General features: G+C 48.1%; 1 protein-coding gene and 1 pseudogene across 1 annotated transcript; both read right to left on the reverse strand.

Annotated features, from left to right (window-relative positions):
• Positions 1–3,226: 3,226 nt before the first annotated feature.
• On the reverse strand, positions 3,227–7,620 carry LOC124661937 (annotated as a pseudogene).
• Positions 7,621–10,708: 3,088 nt separating this feature from the next.
• Positions 10,709–11,845, reverse strand: LOC124662117. Its single transcript, XM_047200001.1, has one exon. It carries the CDS (start codon positions 11,843–11,845, stop codon positions 10,709–10,711), a length of 1,137 nt encoding a protein of 378 aa, XP_047055957.1.
• Between the last annotated feature and the right edge of the window lie 5,369 nt (positions 11,846–17,214).

The following is a 17,214-nucleotide window of genomic DNA, read 5'->3' on the forward strand; positions in this document are numbered from 1 at the left end:
TATTCATGCAATCAAACAAATAGTACTTAAATTATTCATACAATCAATCAAACAAATAATACTTAAATTATTCATACAACCAAACAAATCATACAATCACACAAATATAAATAAAATCATGCATTGTTGGTGGCTCTTCTCCTCGCCCACAAATGCCGCAGCTAGATCCGCTTTAAGTTGTACATGGATACCTGCATCTCATATGAAAAAAGCGGAAAATTCTTGGGATACATGCTCTACCTCAGCAAGTGACCCTTGATAATCAAATGGTTGATCATCCTGCACATATTCATCGCGCCCGCTCTCAATGATCATGTTGTGCATGATCACATGCATCCATCACCTCCCACATCTGAGACTCAGACCAAGTGAGAGCAGGGTACCTAACAATGGCGAAACGCTGCTGAAGCACCCCAAAAGCATGCTCAACATCCTTGCGTGCTGCTTCCTGGCATGTTGCAAAATAAGCTTTCATCTTGTTTGCTGGAGAGGGAATTGTCTTCACAAATGTAGCATACGTCGGGTAGATACCATCAGCTAGATAGTACCTCTTGTTGTATGCGTGGCCGTTTACCTCAAAGTTCACGGCAGGAGCTTGTCCCTCGGCTAGCCTGGTAAACACCGTAGAGCGCTGCAGCACGTTGATATTATTGATTGTTTCTGCCATGCCAAAAAAATGCATGCCAAATCCAAAGGTCATGGTCTGCCACCGCCTCAAGAATGACACTGCACTCACCAGTATGCCCCTTGTAGATCCCTGCCAAGCAAAAGGGCAGCCCCAATGCATACGGTTAATGCTTACGAGCATCTCAGGAAACCCTCTTGCTGCATTTTTTTTGCAGGATCGGAGCTGTATCATCTTCTCTTAGTGCTCTCAAATAGTCTTTAGCAAACACCGCTATGAAGGCTTGGCAAAACATGTAGAGAGTCTCTGTACATGTCGACTCTGCCATCCGTAGGTAGTCATTGGCTGTATCTGGAGGAGCTCCATAAGCAAGACAGTGCATTGCAGCAGTGCACTTCTGAATTGAGGTGAAGCCCCACAAACCTGTGCAATCTCTCTTGGCAATGAAGTAGTTTTCGTACTCCCTGACGACGTAGACAATCTTCAAGAACAACTCCTTCTTCATCCTAAACCGGCGCTGAAATTCCTTCGGCGAATGAGTCGCGTCGTCGTTCAAGTAGTCGGCGTCAAGCAGCATTGCGCCGGCTTGACGATGCCGGTTGATGTTCCTCCTCTTGCCTGGCTTTGAGCCGCCGCGCCGAGGCACGACGAAGAAAGGCTGGCGAATGCGCAACATGCTCATCAGAATCAGCTGTTGTTGTTGCCGCTGGACAGGCTCAGCGTTCTGCTCCTCCGTGAACAGCTGCACCATCATCTCGTCGTTGATGTCCATCGTGGCAATCGGACGAACACCTTGCGGGCGGGGCGGTTGTGTCGCGGTTGCGGAGAGCTCTGTTTCGGGCAAAACAGCGGCCGCCGGTCGAGGGGGTGGCGGCCGTGTCGATGGAGGGCGGTTCCTAGACAGGCGGCGGTGTCTATTGCAAGCAAGGGGCGCGGGATGGCGACGGTGGCGATCTAGAGGGGAGGGAGTTGGCTTGGGCGTGGGTAGGAGGTGGGAAATCGGTGTGTCTGGCTGCCACGCGGAGCCCACGCTCGTTTTCTTACGTGGCGCGAGGCGCCGGCGCGCCCGATTCGCGCCCTACGCGAAGGGGCCGGCATGGAGATGCCGGCGATTTTATTGGGCTCGAAAACTAGCCGGCGCCGTTTGGGGCACACCGGTGCGAGCCCAAAAACCACGCCGGCTCCCAAAACGCTCTCGGAGTCGCTATGACGCGCCGATGGAGATGCTCTAAGCACGCAAGCACACTAAAATGCTACAGAGTGTACAACACAGGTGAAAGTGTCTACTACATCAATGTCAACTACACGAGCTAAATATTGCATAAATGTAGAGCGTCAAACCAACAATCATCTAGAATTACATCGCCCTTGAATTGTTTTGGTTCGGTGTCTTCATCCCTGGAGGCGCTGGAAGGGCCTCGATGTTGGCTGCGGAATGCAATCCAGGGTCGCTTACGATCGATTTTTCATCTAGCATGTAGCTGCAATGACCATGTTTGTCAGATGCATGTATATTATTGTTTGCATTACACACCTAAACAAATAAAAGCTAGGTTTAATACTCCGTACCATATATACCTCTCCAAATCATTGTCTTGTGGAGGGAAGCAGTATAGGAGCCTCTGGAGAAGTGTGGCCGTTTTGCGGTTTTCATTGTGCATAAGCATAAGCTCGTGTTATCCCCACTTTCAAAAAGATGGCCATGATTTTACAGGTTCACGCTTTTTAATTAAGTAAAATTATTCCATCAAGTGATGCTAGTTATACATGTTTTGTCCAGTTTAGTAAAAAATGCTTGTAACGCCATGTCCTAACAAAGTTTCATCGCAAAACCATATTTTAGATCCCTAGGCAGCACAGACACAGTTCAGAAGAATTGAAAAGGTAGCAGGTGCTAAACAGAAACAGGATATACCTGGGGCTGTGGGGTTCCTTCCTACTTCCTAGTGGTTCCACTTTCCCACATAATTGGTTGAGCAATTCTTAACTCCGATATTTCAGTAGTAGCAGAACCTCAAAACCAGGACAGTAAAACACAACCTGTGTGATGTATCATTCATATAGAAGATGGGAGGACTGGTTTCCAAACATACAGCATGGAACGGATTACTATCTGCACAAGTTAACCTGGCAAAGGATTCAAAATCACGATTCTTGATTAGCCTCTTCCATTTTCAATATCCGACTTGGCACTACAGTCTGAAATAAAAGAACAAGCAGTGCAAGATGTAGGTTCATTGCCGAACATTATTTTGTATCGAGGTTGAGTGATGCATTAACCGGGCTACTCGTGTACTCTTATAATCGTGAAAGGCAGGAGGACACGATGCCCTCTACATTCTAGCATGTCCGCATGATTATATCCCGCGTCTGAAGAAACAGCCCAGGCTTTGCCATAGGTTTCCTTCTCTGTTTCCACAGCTGGCAGATGTGCTTTCATGGCTCGGACCGTAACACTTTTTTTCAAATGCCAAAGCATTATAAAGTTGAAAGGTTCCATCCAGACATTGGACTATGCAAAAAAAATGAAGCAGGATGGTAATTTATTCGACCAACTTTTATTGAAAAAGAATCATCGTGCTATTTAAGCGGCGGCAAGGACGCCAAGAAGTTAGCTGAGTGTACAAGCAACGTGAAGTGTTTACATTAATGCCAAACACCCGAGCCAATATTACATAAACTTACAACATCGAACAAATAATCATCTAAAATTACACTCCTTTTGCCAGCCCTGTGGCTGAATCGATCAACGCGTGGCTCTCATCAGTGAGAACTTTGGGGCCAGCCCCAGGCCTGCTGCAGATAAAATAGCTTACATCGCCTTTGAACTTTTGGTTCGGCATCTTCATCTCCGGAGGCGCTGGAAGGGCCTCGATGTCGGCTACGGACTGCAGTCCGGCGTCACTTAGGATCGATTTGTCGCCGAGCATATAGCTGCAATGATCATGTTTGTCAGATGCATACATATATATATTAGTGTTTGCACTACACACATAAAAAGTAAACACTAGGATACACACCTGTCCAAGTCATTGTCTTGTGGAGGGAAGCAGTATAGGAGCCTCTGGAGGAGAAGGGTAGCCGTTTTGCGGTTCCGTGCTATTAGGACAGCGTTAGGCCCAGCATCAAAGGTGTAGGCAACCTGCCATTACAAGATATCAAGGTCTTCGCACAAAAGTTGGTTCACATGATCAGGTACCAGTACATTAGATGCTATTTACTCACTCCAATCCATAATAACTGTCAGGGTTTTAGTTTAATTTTGATTAAATTTAAACTAAAGCCCTGACACTTATTATGGAGTAATAGATATAATACAGAACTATAAAAGTATTCAAAAATCCTGCTACTTCAGGACTGAGACAAGTAGTAATAAGCATAAACGAAGGGTTCAAAGCATAATCATAAACTCCTATTTTTGCAATGACAAATAAATTTACAAGGTTCATGCTTTTATATTAAGTTAAATTACTCCATGACTCCATTCAATAATGCTAGCTATGCATGTTTCATAGTAAAAATTGCTTGTACTGCCATGTCATAATGAAGTATAACCAACCTAGTCACATAGCAGAAGCGTATTTTAGATCCCTAGGTAGCACGGACGCAGTTCAGAATAATTGAAAAGGTGATAAACAGCAACAGAATATACCTGTGGGGTTCCTTCCGCGTGGTTCCACTTTTCCACAAGGCTAATTATCCTGCAGTAGAAAGAAATTTTTAACTCCGGTACAACAACACCATCAAAGCCTTTTCCCATGCAAGTTGGGGTAGGCTAGTTTTAACTCTGGTACTTCAGTAGCATTTTTTTTTTAACTCTGCTACTTCAGTAGTAACTGAACCTTCAAATTAAGAGTTTAAGACTGCTTAGGAACTACCTGTGTGATGTATCATTCATATAGAAGATGGGCGGGCTAGTGTCCAAACATACAGCATGGAACTGGTTGCTATCTGCGCAAGTTAACCTCGCAAAGGATTCAAAATCACGATTCTTGATAGCCTCTTCCATTTTCAATATCCGACCTGGCACTACAGTCTGGAAAACAAGAACAAGTAGTGCAGTGCATAAGCTACAGCTAAAGCGATGTATCAGTATAATTACGAAAACACTTGGTAATTTTTTTTCAAACTAGAAAATTGGATTGTACACAAAAGAGGAGCGTGAAGATTACAGTTCAGATTTCAAATTTCAGCTCCATAAGATTAAAAAAAATTCAGCTCCATGGTTGTGCGTCCTCAATGATTATTGGAAAAATAATATGTCTGCAATTACCTGGGCCCTATACTGCAATAGGGGGCTTGTTTCGACACTGTCTCGCATCCCACTGGTGCTACTGGTTTCCTTCTGCTTTGAACTGACCTAATAATTCCACAAAACAACATAATAAGAAGAAAAAAAAGGATGGGATAGATATGGTAAAGCAGTATGAGTACCTAGGTAAGGATTGGCATTAATGAAATCATGACTGAATGAGCAAAACACAGTGATAAGTTATATGAAGCAGATTGTGTTATATAACAGAGATCATATTGACATACCACTGCTATGATTATAACAAGTTCATCCCAATGTGACTCATCAACAACTTGTACTGCCATACTATCACTTCCATTGTCATTCTACAAGTGTAGTATAGAGTCAAACTCAATTGTTATCCAACAGAAAAGCAAGCATTAAGTAATGCAATTAATCCGCCATAACCAATAAATATATATTACTTACTTTTCCCATACACCATTTCACAAATCCACCATATATACTGCGACAAGCACTTCCAGACCCCTGCCTGCATTGAAATTTGTCAACTGGGAGAACTAGAGAAGTATAAGTAAAAAGAGGACATGAATCCACTAGCTTATTGTTAAGTAAAATGAAGTGCAATCGTTACGCTGTATGATCAAGCAAACATCACAAATAGGATAGAGCACAAACATGGTGTTGCTACATAACGCATCAGTACAGACCTTGCTATTGAAGAAAGTTCTCCATAATCTTCATTCACATTCATTAGTTTACCGAGGGTGAAAACTGCAAACAGTATAGAGATGAGAAACCAATGCTTAAAATGAGTATGAGAAAATAATGCAAGTAAATAAGTAAGATGGAAACATCACTTTGTCTTGGATAGCTATATCTAACTTCAAGATATAAATAACGTAACCAATATTTCACACTATGAAATATGCTTGAGCACTGATAGACAAGCCAAATAAGACTCGGAACCAGATATTAGCAGAATTATCCATTCGCAAAAAAAAAGATATTAGCATAATTATCTTTGAGATTGTTAAGACCAGCCATTTCTTCAAGCCTAGCAGAGTTAAGATGAGCCAGCAGTCAAGCACCCGGAAAAATGTTGTTTACTTGCTATGTTTTGATGCCTCTGGAAAACCATCTCAAGTAAGACACAGGATTCGGGGTTTTATTTTAGGAGGTAGTTGGATAACCATAATTTTGCCCTATGATATGAATAGCACAGGCAGGTGTATAGGACAGAGAGACGCAACACGTTTCGGAAGGATAACAGACCACTTCTAAGTTCTAACTAGAAAAACATCTATATCCTCCTCCATAGAATACTTGCATATTGCATAGGCAAGAGAAGTAAGAAATAGTCCCTATGTTCGTAAACATAGTCAAAATAAAAAAGGAATCTAAGTTTGACACGAAATATTCAGAATTGTATTCATGCATCCGTTCCTAAACATAAACATTGGTCCTTTTTGGTGTGTGCGATGCCACAAATAAGAAGTTTGACACGGAATATTCACAATTGCATTCAACTATATCCATACATCTATTCGTTTAACCATGATACGAGGGCTAGGAGACTTACCAAGACAAGCAAAGCCAGCAGCCGAAGAGGCCAAACCAGCAGCGGTTGGGAAGTTGTTGTAGGACGCAATGTGTACGTGCAGCTTCTCCCAGTCCTCTTTCTTGATCTTGATCCCCTTTTTCTTGTCCTCAACGTCACGAGCCCGCTTCCTGATCTCCCTGAGGCAGCTCTGAAACCTCCCACCCGATAACTCGATCTCCTGCACACCAAAAGGAATCAGCATTACTACCATTTACAAGACGACACTTTGTGCAGTTGTGTTGGATGATGATCCGGTAAAAGCCTACTATATAGGTTATTTTCAGTGCCTTCCTCGAGATGGTGACGTGGCAGCTAATCTTGAAGTCAGAGTAAGGTCATCCCCGCCCTATCGTCGCTCCAGCGGTGCATCTATTATATAACAAGCTCTACATACGACAAGCTTTGCCTGGCTCCGGTGATGGAGAGGCGAGCGCAACTGTCTGTACTCTGTAGTCGTCGCTAGGTGGTCTAAACATTAATTTGAAGTTTGTGTTACTTCTTGGATTCTTTGTACTACTATGGATTGATTATCGATAGATCGGTGGACTTTTTCCGCAAAAGCAAAACAGAAACTACAGAAAGCGCCTTTTGTCTTTTGTTGAAATAATAAGAAAGACAAATTTGCAGCCAAATCTCTCCGTAATTGCAGCTAGGTTTTAGAAGCAACTTGTCCGGATCCAGATCTAAACTTGCACCGGCACCCAGATCGGCCGGCGTTGCTACGCGGGAACAGGTGGCAGATGAGAATCCGCATTGCCGGAGCTCGGAATCCAGCGGATCAGCGCGGGGACAGCGAAGGGAAGTTACCGATCGCAGCAGCCTAGAGGTAGACGGTCGCAATGGGGTGGCAGCAAGAAAGTGCGCGAGCGCGGGGCAGAAGAAAGAAACACTGGAAGGGAGGGAGGGGAGGAGGCGGACCTTGCCGTTGAGCCACATGCGGTCAGATGGGAATGCGGGGCTGGCGGCGACGGTGGTGGTGGCGGAGAGGTGGTCGGGGTCGAGGGTGACGCTGATGCTGTCGTTGACGGGGAGGATGAGCGCCTCGTCCCGCTTCCCCCAGTACTTGATGACGGCGATGTTGGTCGGGGAGCGGCCCGTGGCCATCAGCACCCACTGCGGCTCCGCCGCCGCCGCCATGGGTGATTCGCCGGTGGGGAGAGAGGGCGGGCGAGGGAGGGAGTTCTGGGCTGGGCTGGCCGGCGGAGTGTACGAGGACGGACGGAGGGCTGCCAGGGGCTATTTAGGAAGGCAAGAAGAGGTGGCTGCTGATCATGCCGGGGCGGTGGCTGTGCTGCTGCAGTCAACGGGGATGGTGGTGATCGTGACATCGTGCTGCAATCCAGATTTGGTCCAGTTATTAGTCAAGACCCGCGTGGAAGGCAAGAGCATCTCTACCCGATTTCTTTCCAATTTAAATCGGACTGCTCAATTATACACCCTATTATTGAGTTCAAGCATATTTTTTGCACTGCAGTGGACAAACCATGTAAAAAACGAGCATATATCCCTCCATAGAGCAATTTGACAAGGTTAGAGCATCTCTAACGACCGAAAAAACTCGAACAATTTGTGCGCGGCGGTTTGCAGGCTCTGTTCCACGCCGGCAGCATCCGAATATGTAAAACCAGTGTTTTACACAAAAAGCCATATGATAAACCAACAATTTGGAAACAGTCGACGCATAGTTTATAGTTTTACACTAAATCGTCACGACCAGTTCATAGCAAATCGAGCATAGTTCATAGCGAAAAGTTGGCGCAACTCGTCACCTAAATCAAACAGAGTCAGGTCAGTCGCCACCTCATCCCCTTTGTCTTCATTCTCCTCGCCTTGATCTTCATCGTCCGTCATCCTCCTCCCCCTCGTCATCCACCTCTTGTGCATCACCGTTACCGCCAAACGGAGCAAGTGGAGGAGCAGCAATGTCAACCTCCTCTAAGAGGTACATGAAGGAAGAATCGCTATTTCTACAAAGTCGGGCTCAATTTCCGCGCACAAATTCAACCGGCTCGAGGATAGAATTTTCTTTAACTTCTAGACCCGTCGCCGAGCACGTTGGGGGCGCCATTTGCGTTGTCACATGCTTGCGGCGGGAGGATTATGTCCGGCGGCGGGAGGGCGCTACAGATGGTCTTGATCCTCGGCTTCGTCCCCCTCGGCCCCGCTAACTGAACTTTGGGGCGGATGTCTTCGTCGACTTGGTTGTCGCGGCGCCCGGACGGGGACCATCGGTAGAGCCCCGGTGCCCGCATCACATGCTTGCGGGACCACGTGCGTACCCGAGCGCCTCCACTTGTTGATGCTCGTCGCCACGACCATGGTCACAACGTCGTCGGCGGTCGGCAGACCTCTGCCCGCCTCGAGAGACACGGTCACCACAGGAGAGGGTGGCGGAAGCTGGATTGGCTCTGACGTCCGGTGGGGTCGAATTGAGCCTCATCGCGCACCTCCCGCCGCTCACCATGCTGCCGGTGCCCTCGGGGAGCCCCAACTTGCTCTGTCAATGGTCTATCGACGCATACTTCAACGCGTGGGGCTCCGGAGTTTCCAAAGATGGTTCAGCGTTTGTGCTCTGTCTCAACTCACTCGGAGTTGTAGGGGTCGCCAAGCCGGGCGATCTGTGCTGGACGTTGTTGAAGTCTGACGGCAAGGTAAAGGTATCCTCAATGTTTGTAGGCCCTTTCTAGTGTTGTAATATATATATACCTCCATCTTTTTAGAGTAATTTTGTCATAAATCGAGGGAGAGGCCACACTTTGAACTTTTGAACAATTGGTCGCATGCAAAATCGGAAACCTAGTTGAGTTTGCCTCGTCGAGTTGATTGAAAACAGATACCTATTTGTATGAAAGGAATATTCCGATGAATTTTTGCCATCTAGTTGATTTCAGCCGTTGGATCTATTTTGAAATACAATAAATGGAAGACCCCTAAATATCTCCCGCCGCTCACCATGCTCCTCCGAGAGCCACAACATGCTTTCTGGATATATGGTCTTCTCATCACATACCTTAGCACATAGGGCCTTGCGTTGGCGAAGATCATCGTGTGTGCTATGTCTCAACTCACTCAACATTGTAGGGGTTGCCAAGCCAGGCAATGTGTGTTGGACCTTGTTAAAGTTAAATTCTGATAGTACTACATATGAAAAGGTATCCTCAATGTTCGTGGGCCCCTTCTAATTTGTAGTACCACAAAGTTTTAAAGACTAGCTTTCAGTTGAACCACGACAGAGTTGACCAAACTTTGACCTTTGATCCATTCTTTTCACAAAAATCCGAAAGAGTTGTTCAGTTTGCCTTCTCGAGTTGATTGAAAATGATTACTTATTTTCCTAAATCGAATATCAGATGAATTTGGAGAGCTAGTTAGTTTCAGCCGTGGGGTCTATTTTTAAAATACAATACTCCCTCTGGTTCATACTACTTGACAGTAATATAGATGTATCTAGACACATTTTAATTGTAGTTACATCCATTTTACTAGCAAGTAATATGGATCAGAGGGATAAATATCTCCCGCCGCTCACCAAGCAAAGGGCTAGAGCTGGCCTGGGCAAGGCCAAATCCCTATGCGCTAGAGTATGTGCAAACAATGAAAAGTGGTCAAGCAAACAACTAATTTGGTACTGACTATATTACAACAAAAGTCACCAACTAATTTTTACAAAAGTCACAAACGTTTACAACAAAAATTACTCAAAATTACTCAACAAAAATCACCAACTGATAGTTCCAAGACACTAATTTATGCTCAAGTCTATTCAGTCGAGTTACATATAGCAGCCTGCTTGGCATGGCTAAATTGTACAAGCAACTTGCTGCATGCATTAACAACTTAAAAAGGGTAGCAGCATGTATTGATGTTTTCTCCCATCAAACTTCAGTCTCAAGTACAAAGATTTTTTTAGCACAACATGCAGCAACGTGTTTACTCAGCCTCATGTCATCCTCACAACACAAGTACAAAAACAATGTGCATACATAAATCTAGCTAAGCTTTCCTTGCCAAACTCCTCTTTGCAATAGACTAGCTAAATAGATGATTACAACCCTGCATGTGCACACAACTCTAGCTCGTGGCTTCAATATGCAAATTAAGCAGGCCGAGTCAGCCATACATAACTCTAGCTAGATGCATAAACATATAAACTCAATAGTAGCTAATCAAATGGGATAAATAGTGCACGCTGCCTAACCAACCAGGCATGCTAAATTATGAATCATCAACAATTCAGAGCCAGACAGTCAACGAGAGTATGCGGGCGTGGCACCAAGCTACAGCGGAGTTCGACGCTTCCATCTGCGAGATGATATGCTCCAACCTTTAACAGTTTTCTCTCGGAGAAGTCGAAGCTCAAGTACATGGTGTCAGCGCTAATGGAGCCGGAGGGGAAAACCTCTAGAGACACCGAGAGAGAGCAATCCATGCCCATGAAAATTGCACGCCCTGCATCGCCCAAGCTCTTGAGCGGGACTAGTGTCCCGGTGTCCAAATCCACTCGATACGTGTCGTACCGCCGACCCAATTTGTTCCCCGGTGTCAATGGTCCCTTGCGACGGTGCACCAACAGCAGCTCCCCATGGTTGTTGACGAGGTGCACAGTGTCAGAAATTGGCGAGACACACATACCCTTCAGCTTGGGAGCCACCTTCAGCCGTGGCATATCTGGATCGGTGTCCAGCACCACGACACCATCGCGGGTAGCACAGTAGAAGCGTCCTGCAAACATTAGGGGTGCACTTGTTATGCCATCACTGTGGTATTGTAGCACCGTCCATTGGTCGTCCCCGGGCTTGGCCATGCCAAGCATGCGTAGCCTGCTGAAGCAGAGCAAGAACGTAGTAGAATCATCTGCAAAGCCGGAGCCCCACGCTGCGAAGCAGGTCATGAAATTGGGATTTTGCTCCAGAAGGTGGCGGTGGTATGTTCGGGCCACCAGCGTGGTGATCGGTGGGAGCTCGGTGAGGTGGCGGGTGAGTGGGTTGAGCAGACGGATGTGCTTGCGGTCGTGGATCAGGACAAGGAGGCCCTCGGAGGTGGGCGCGAGCAGCTTGTGGTCGTGGAGCTCCGGGATGTCGACCTGGATGCACTGGCCGGTAGACGTGTTGAGGAAGGAGCGGCGGTTGGGAGCGACCAGCACCTCCCGGAGCATGGTCCACTGCCAGGGATGGAACCGGCGGTCGAGGCCGCCGTGCGCGCGCGGGTCAGCGGAGCACCGCCGCCACGCGCGGCAGACAGCGCGGAAGCGCACGCAGTCCCCGACGTCGTAGGCGAGGACATGGTCGGCGATCAGCCCCGCTGGCCCATCCCCGAGACCAGACCAGTCCCTCCATAGCACAGCAGAGGAGGAGACATCCATTGAGGCGCCCTGGGAGACGCGCTTGCGCGAGTGATGGGAGAGGATTCGTCGCCGGGAGGATGAGATGGGATTAGGCGATTAGCGCCACCGCCGGCATCAGCAGTGGAAGGGGAAGCAGATGAGATGTTGGGCTTCACGCACTACGGGAGAGCCGACGTGTGCCGACGGCCAGACTATGTGCCGACGGCCAAATGTCGGGGCCGTCGGCACAGAGGCCTCCAGCAACCGGCGACTGATGGGGTTCGTAGCATAGAAAACAAAAATTTTCCTACCGCAAGACGAATAAATCCAAGATCTAATCTATGGAACACCCAAGATCTAATCTACAAGATCGGAGCAACGAGATTGATATGAGACTAACCCTCGAAGATTTCCAAAGCCTACGAGATCAGATCTCGTTGTTGATGTAGACGATCGTCCCCGGTGCTGCAATCCGGCAGCACTTCCGTACTCGGTCGCGCGTACGGTGTCGATGAAGCCCTTCCTCTCCCCGTTCCAGCGGGCAGCGGAGGTGTGGTAGATCCCCTCGGAATCCCAGCAGCACGACGGCGTGGTGGTGGAGGTGGAGGAGAAATTCCTGCAGGGCTTCGCCAAGCCCTCGCAGGAAGGAGGAGGGAGAGAGGGGCGGCTAGGGCTTGGGGGGATGGTGTGCATGGCCCATGTGGGCCTATGCGACCCCTCCAGTCCATGTTGGTCGTCCGGGATAGGTGGGCCCCACTATGGTACCCTCCGGAACCTTCTAGAACCTCCGGTACAATACCAAAAAATCGTGAACTTTTCCGGTAACCCTGAAAATGACTTCCCATATATGAATCTTATTCTCCGGACCATTCCGGACCTCCTCGTGATGTCCTGGATCCCATCCGAGACTCCGAACAAACTTCGTCTCCATACCATATTCCATATCTACTTATGCGACATCGAACCTTAAGCGCGTCACCCTACGGTTCGCGAACTATGCAGACATGGTCGAGACTCCTCTCCGAGCAATAACCAATAGCGGGATCCGGAGATCCATAATGGCTCCCACATATTCAACGATGACTTAGTGATCGATTGAACCATTTACATACGATGCCAATTCCCTTTGTCACGCGATATTTTACTTGTCCGAGGTTCGATCATCGGTATCTCCATACCTTGTTCAACCTCGTTACCGACAAGTACTCTTTACTCGTACCGTGGTATGTCATCTCTTATGATCCCATCATATGCTTGCAAGCTAATCAGACGACATTCCACCGAGAGGGCCCGAGAGTATATCTATCCGTCATCGGGATGGACAAATCCCACTATTGATCCATATGCTTCAACTCACACTTTCCGAATACTTAATCCCATCTTTATAACCACCCATTTACGCAATGGCGTTTGATGTAATCAAAGTACCCTTCCGGTGTAAGTGATTTACATGATCTCATGGTCGAAGGACTAAGGCAACTATGTATCGAAAGCTTATAGCAAATTGAACTTAATGACTTGATCTTATGCTATGCTCAATTGGGTGTGTGTCCATTATATCATTCACCTAATGACATAACCTTGTTATTAATAACATCCAATGTTCATGATCACGAAACCATGATCATCCATTAATCAACAAGCTAGTTATACAAGAGGCTTACTAGGGACTCCTTGTTGTTTACATAACACACATGTATCAATGTTTCGGTTAATACAATTATAGCATGAGATGTAAACATTTATCATGAACAATAAGATATAACAATAACTAATTTATTATTGCCTCTTGGGCATATCTCCAACAGCGACAAAACTCACCGTCGGCACAGCACGGCCGTCGGCACAGCGTCGGATACACCGACGGTCACCCTCGGCGCAAACGGCGTCGTCGGCACAGCATGGTGAAGCCCGAAGGTCACCGTCGGCACATATGCGACCGTCGGTACACGCCCTGATAGGCGGGCCCAGCCGTTAAACTGTCACGGCACCGTCTACCCTGTGCCGACGGTAGCCCACGGCGCAAAGGAGGCCGTCGGCACAGCCACTGACTGCTGGGTCCCCCTTATTCTGTGCCGACGGTGACCCACGGCACAAGCAAGGCCGTCGGCACAGACAAATATGCACATTTTTTGTTTTTTCATTTTTTTTGCATCAAAGAGATAATTATTACCCATATAATTATTAATCCCAATCATTTTTTGTTTATTTCTTTCTCACTGCTATTTTGGCGAACCCCTTACCGTGAAACCTATATATATGTATAAGGGCGGTATAGATCCCCCGCCGGGACCCCGGTCTAGGGTTTTCTCAGAAATCGAGGATCGGAGAGTGATTTGAGATGGTTTTATATCCAATGCTACCCCAGGTGTGTCCGGCTTCTCGGACATGGGGTTCTACACTTAGGCAGATTCTGGATCTATAGGGGGAACTCCCTCGGAGGTGAACCAGAGAGAAACTTGAGATCATATGGGATGATCCTTGTTTCCACATGTACCTATGACCTAACCAAGCTCAAATGGAGGCACACGCCCACCGGGGGACCCCCGATGGGATGCAGTCAAAGGGGTAGACGGCGCGGTCAACAGAACTAGGGTTTCTTCAGAAATCGAGCATCGGACCTAGGGAATGGCCCCAAAACTTGTGTGTGTCCACATGGCATGCACAAAAGTGATTTGTGATGGTTCTACATCCAATGCTACCCCCCGGGTGTGTCCGGCTTCTCGGACGGGGGGTCCTACACTTAGGCGGTTACGCATGTATATATAGGGGGAACTCCTCGGAGGTGAACCGGAGAGAACCTTGGGATCATATGGGATGATCCTTGTTTCCACATGTACCTATGACCTAACCAAGCTCAAATGGAGGCACACGCCCACCGGGGGGCCCCCGATGGGATGCAGTCAAAGGGGTAGACGGCGCGGTCAACAGAACTAGGGTTTCTTCAGAAATCGAGCATCGGACCTAGGGAATGGCCCCAAAACTTGTGTGTGTCCACATGGCATGCACAAAAGTGATTTTTGATGGTTCTACATCCAATGCTACCCCCCGGGTGTGTCCGGCTTCTCGGACAGGGGGTTCCTACACTTAGGCAGATTCTGCATGTATATATAGGGGGAACTCCCTCGGAGGTGAACCGGAGAGAACCTTGGGATCATATGGGATGATCCTTGTTTCCACATGTACCTATGACCTAACCAAGCTCAAATGGAGGCACACGCCCACCGGGGACCCCGATGGGATGCGATCAAAGGGGTAGACAGGCACGGTCAACAGAACTAGGGTTTCTTCAGAAATTGAGCATCGGACCTAGGGAATGGCCCCAAAACTTGTGTGTGTCCACATGGCATGCACAAAAGTGATTTGTGATGGTTCTACATCCAATGCTACCCCCCCCGGGTGTGTCCGGCTTCTCGGACAGGGGGTTCCTACACTTAGGCAGCTCGCATGCATATATAGGGGGGAACTCCCTCGGAGGTGAACCGGAGAGAACCTTGGGATCATAAAGGATGATCCTTGTTTCCACATGTACCTATGACCTAACCAAGCTCAAATGGAGGCACACGTCCACCGGGGGACCCCCGATGGGATGCAGTCAAAGGGGTAGACGGCACGGTCAACAGAACTAGGGTTTCTTCAGAAATCGAGCATCGGACCTAGGGAATGGCCCCAAAACTTGTGTGTGTCCACATGGCATGCACAAAAGTGATTTGTGATGGTTCTACATCCAATGCTACCCCCCGGGTGTGTCCGGCTTCTCGGACAGGGGGTTCCTACACTTAGGCGGTCTCGCATGTATATATAGGGGAACTCCTCGGAGGTGAACCGGAGAGAACCTTGGGATCATATGGGATGATCCTTGTTTCCACATGTACCTATGACCTAACCAATCTCAAATGGAGGCACACGCCCACCGGGGACCCCGATGGGATGCAGTCAAAGGGGTAGACGGCGCGGTCAACAGAACTAGGGTTTCTTCAGAAATCGAGCATCGGACCTAGGGAATGGCCCCAAAACTTGTGTGTGTCCACATGGCATGCACAAAAGTGATTTGTGATGGTTCTACATCCAATGCTACCCCCCGGGTGTGTCCGGCTTCTCGGACAGGGGGTTCCTACACTTAGGCGGATTCTGCATGTATATATAGGGGGAACTCCCTCGGAGGTGAACCGGAGAGAACCTTGGGATCATATGGGATGATCCTTGTTTCCACATGTACCTATGACCTAACCAAGCTCAAATGGAGGCACACGCCCACCGGGGACCCCGATGGGATGCGATCAAAGGGGTAGACGGCGCGGCCAACAGAACTAGGGTTTCTTCAGAAATCGAGCATCGGACCTAGGGAATGGCCCCAAAACTTGTGTGTGTCCACATGGCATGCACAAAAGTGATTTGTGATGGTTCTACATCCAATGCTACCCCCCGGGTGTGTCCGGCTTCTCGGACAGGGGTTCCTACACTTAGGCGAGTCTGCATGTATATATAGGGGAACTCCCTCGGAGGTGAACCGGAGAGAACCTTGGGATCATATGGGATGATCCTTGTTTCCACATGTACCTATGACCTAACCAAGCTCAAATGGAGGCACACGCCCACCGGGGGACCCCGATGGGATGCATTCAAAGGGGTAGACGGCGCGGTCAACAGAACTAGGGTTTCTTCAGAAATCGAGCATCGGACCTAGGGAATGGCCCCAAAACTTGTGTGTGTCCACATGGCATGCACAAAAGTGATTTGTGATGGTTCTACATCCAATGCTACCCCCCGGGTGTGTCCGGCTTCTCGGACAGGGGGTTCCTACACTTAGGCAGATTCTGCATGTATATATAGGGGGGAACTCCCTCGGAGGTGAACCGGAGAGAACCTTGGGATCATATGGGATGATCCTTGTTTCCACATGTACCTATGACCTAACCAAGCTCAAATGGAGGCACACGCCCACCGGGGGACCCCCGATGGGATGCAGTCAAAGGGGTAGACGGCGCGGCCAACAGAACTAGGGTTTCTTCAGAAATCGAGCATCGGACCTAGGGAATGGCCCCAAAACTTGTGTGTGTCCACATGGCATGCACAAAAGTGATTTGTGATGGTTCTACATCCAATGCTACCCCTCCCCGGGTGTGTCCGGCTTCTCGGACAGGGGGTTCCTACACTTAGGCAGATTCTGCATGTATATATAGGGGGGAACTCCCTCGGAGGTGAACCGGAGAGAACCTTGGGATCATATGGGATGATCCTTGTTTCCACATGTACCTATGACCTAACCAAGCTCAAATGGAGGCACACGCCCACCGGGGGACCCCCGATGGGATGCAGTCAAAGGGGTAGACGGCGCGGTCAACAGAACTAGGCACTACAAGAAAAGTTGCCATGGCCGACGAAGTTGAAGTCGCGCCGTGGTTGCC

Source organism: Lolium rigidum, chromosome 6 (genome assembly GCF_022539505.1).
Source record: "Lolium rigidum isolate FL_2022 chromosome 6, APGP_CSIRO_Lrig_0.1, whole genome shotgun sequence".
Classification (NCBI taxonomy): Eukaryota; Viridiplantae; Streptophyta; class Magnoliopsida; order Poales; family Poaceae; genus Lolium; species Lolium rigidum.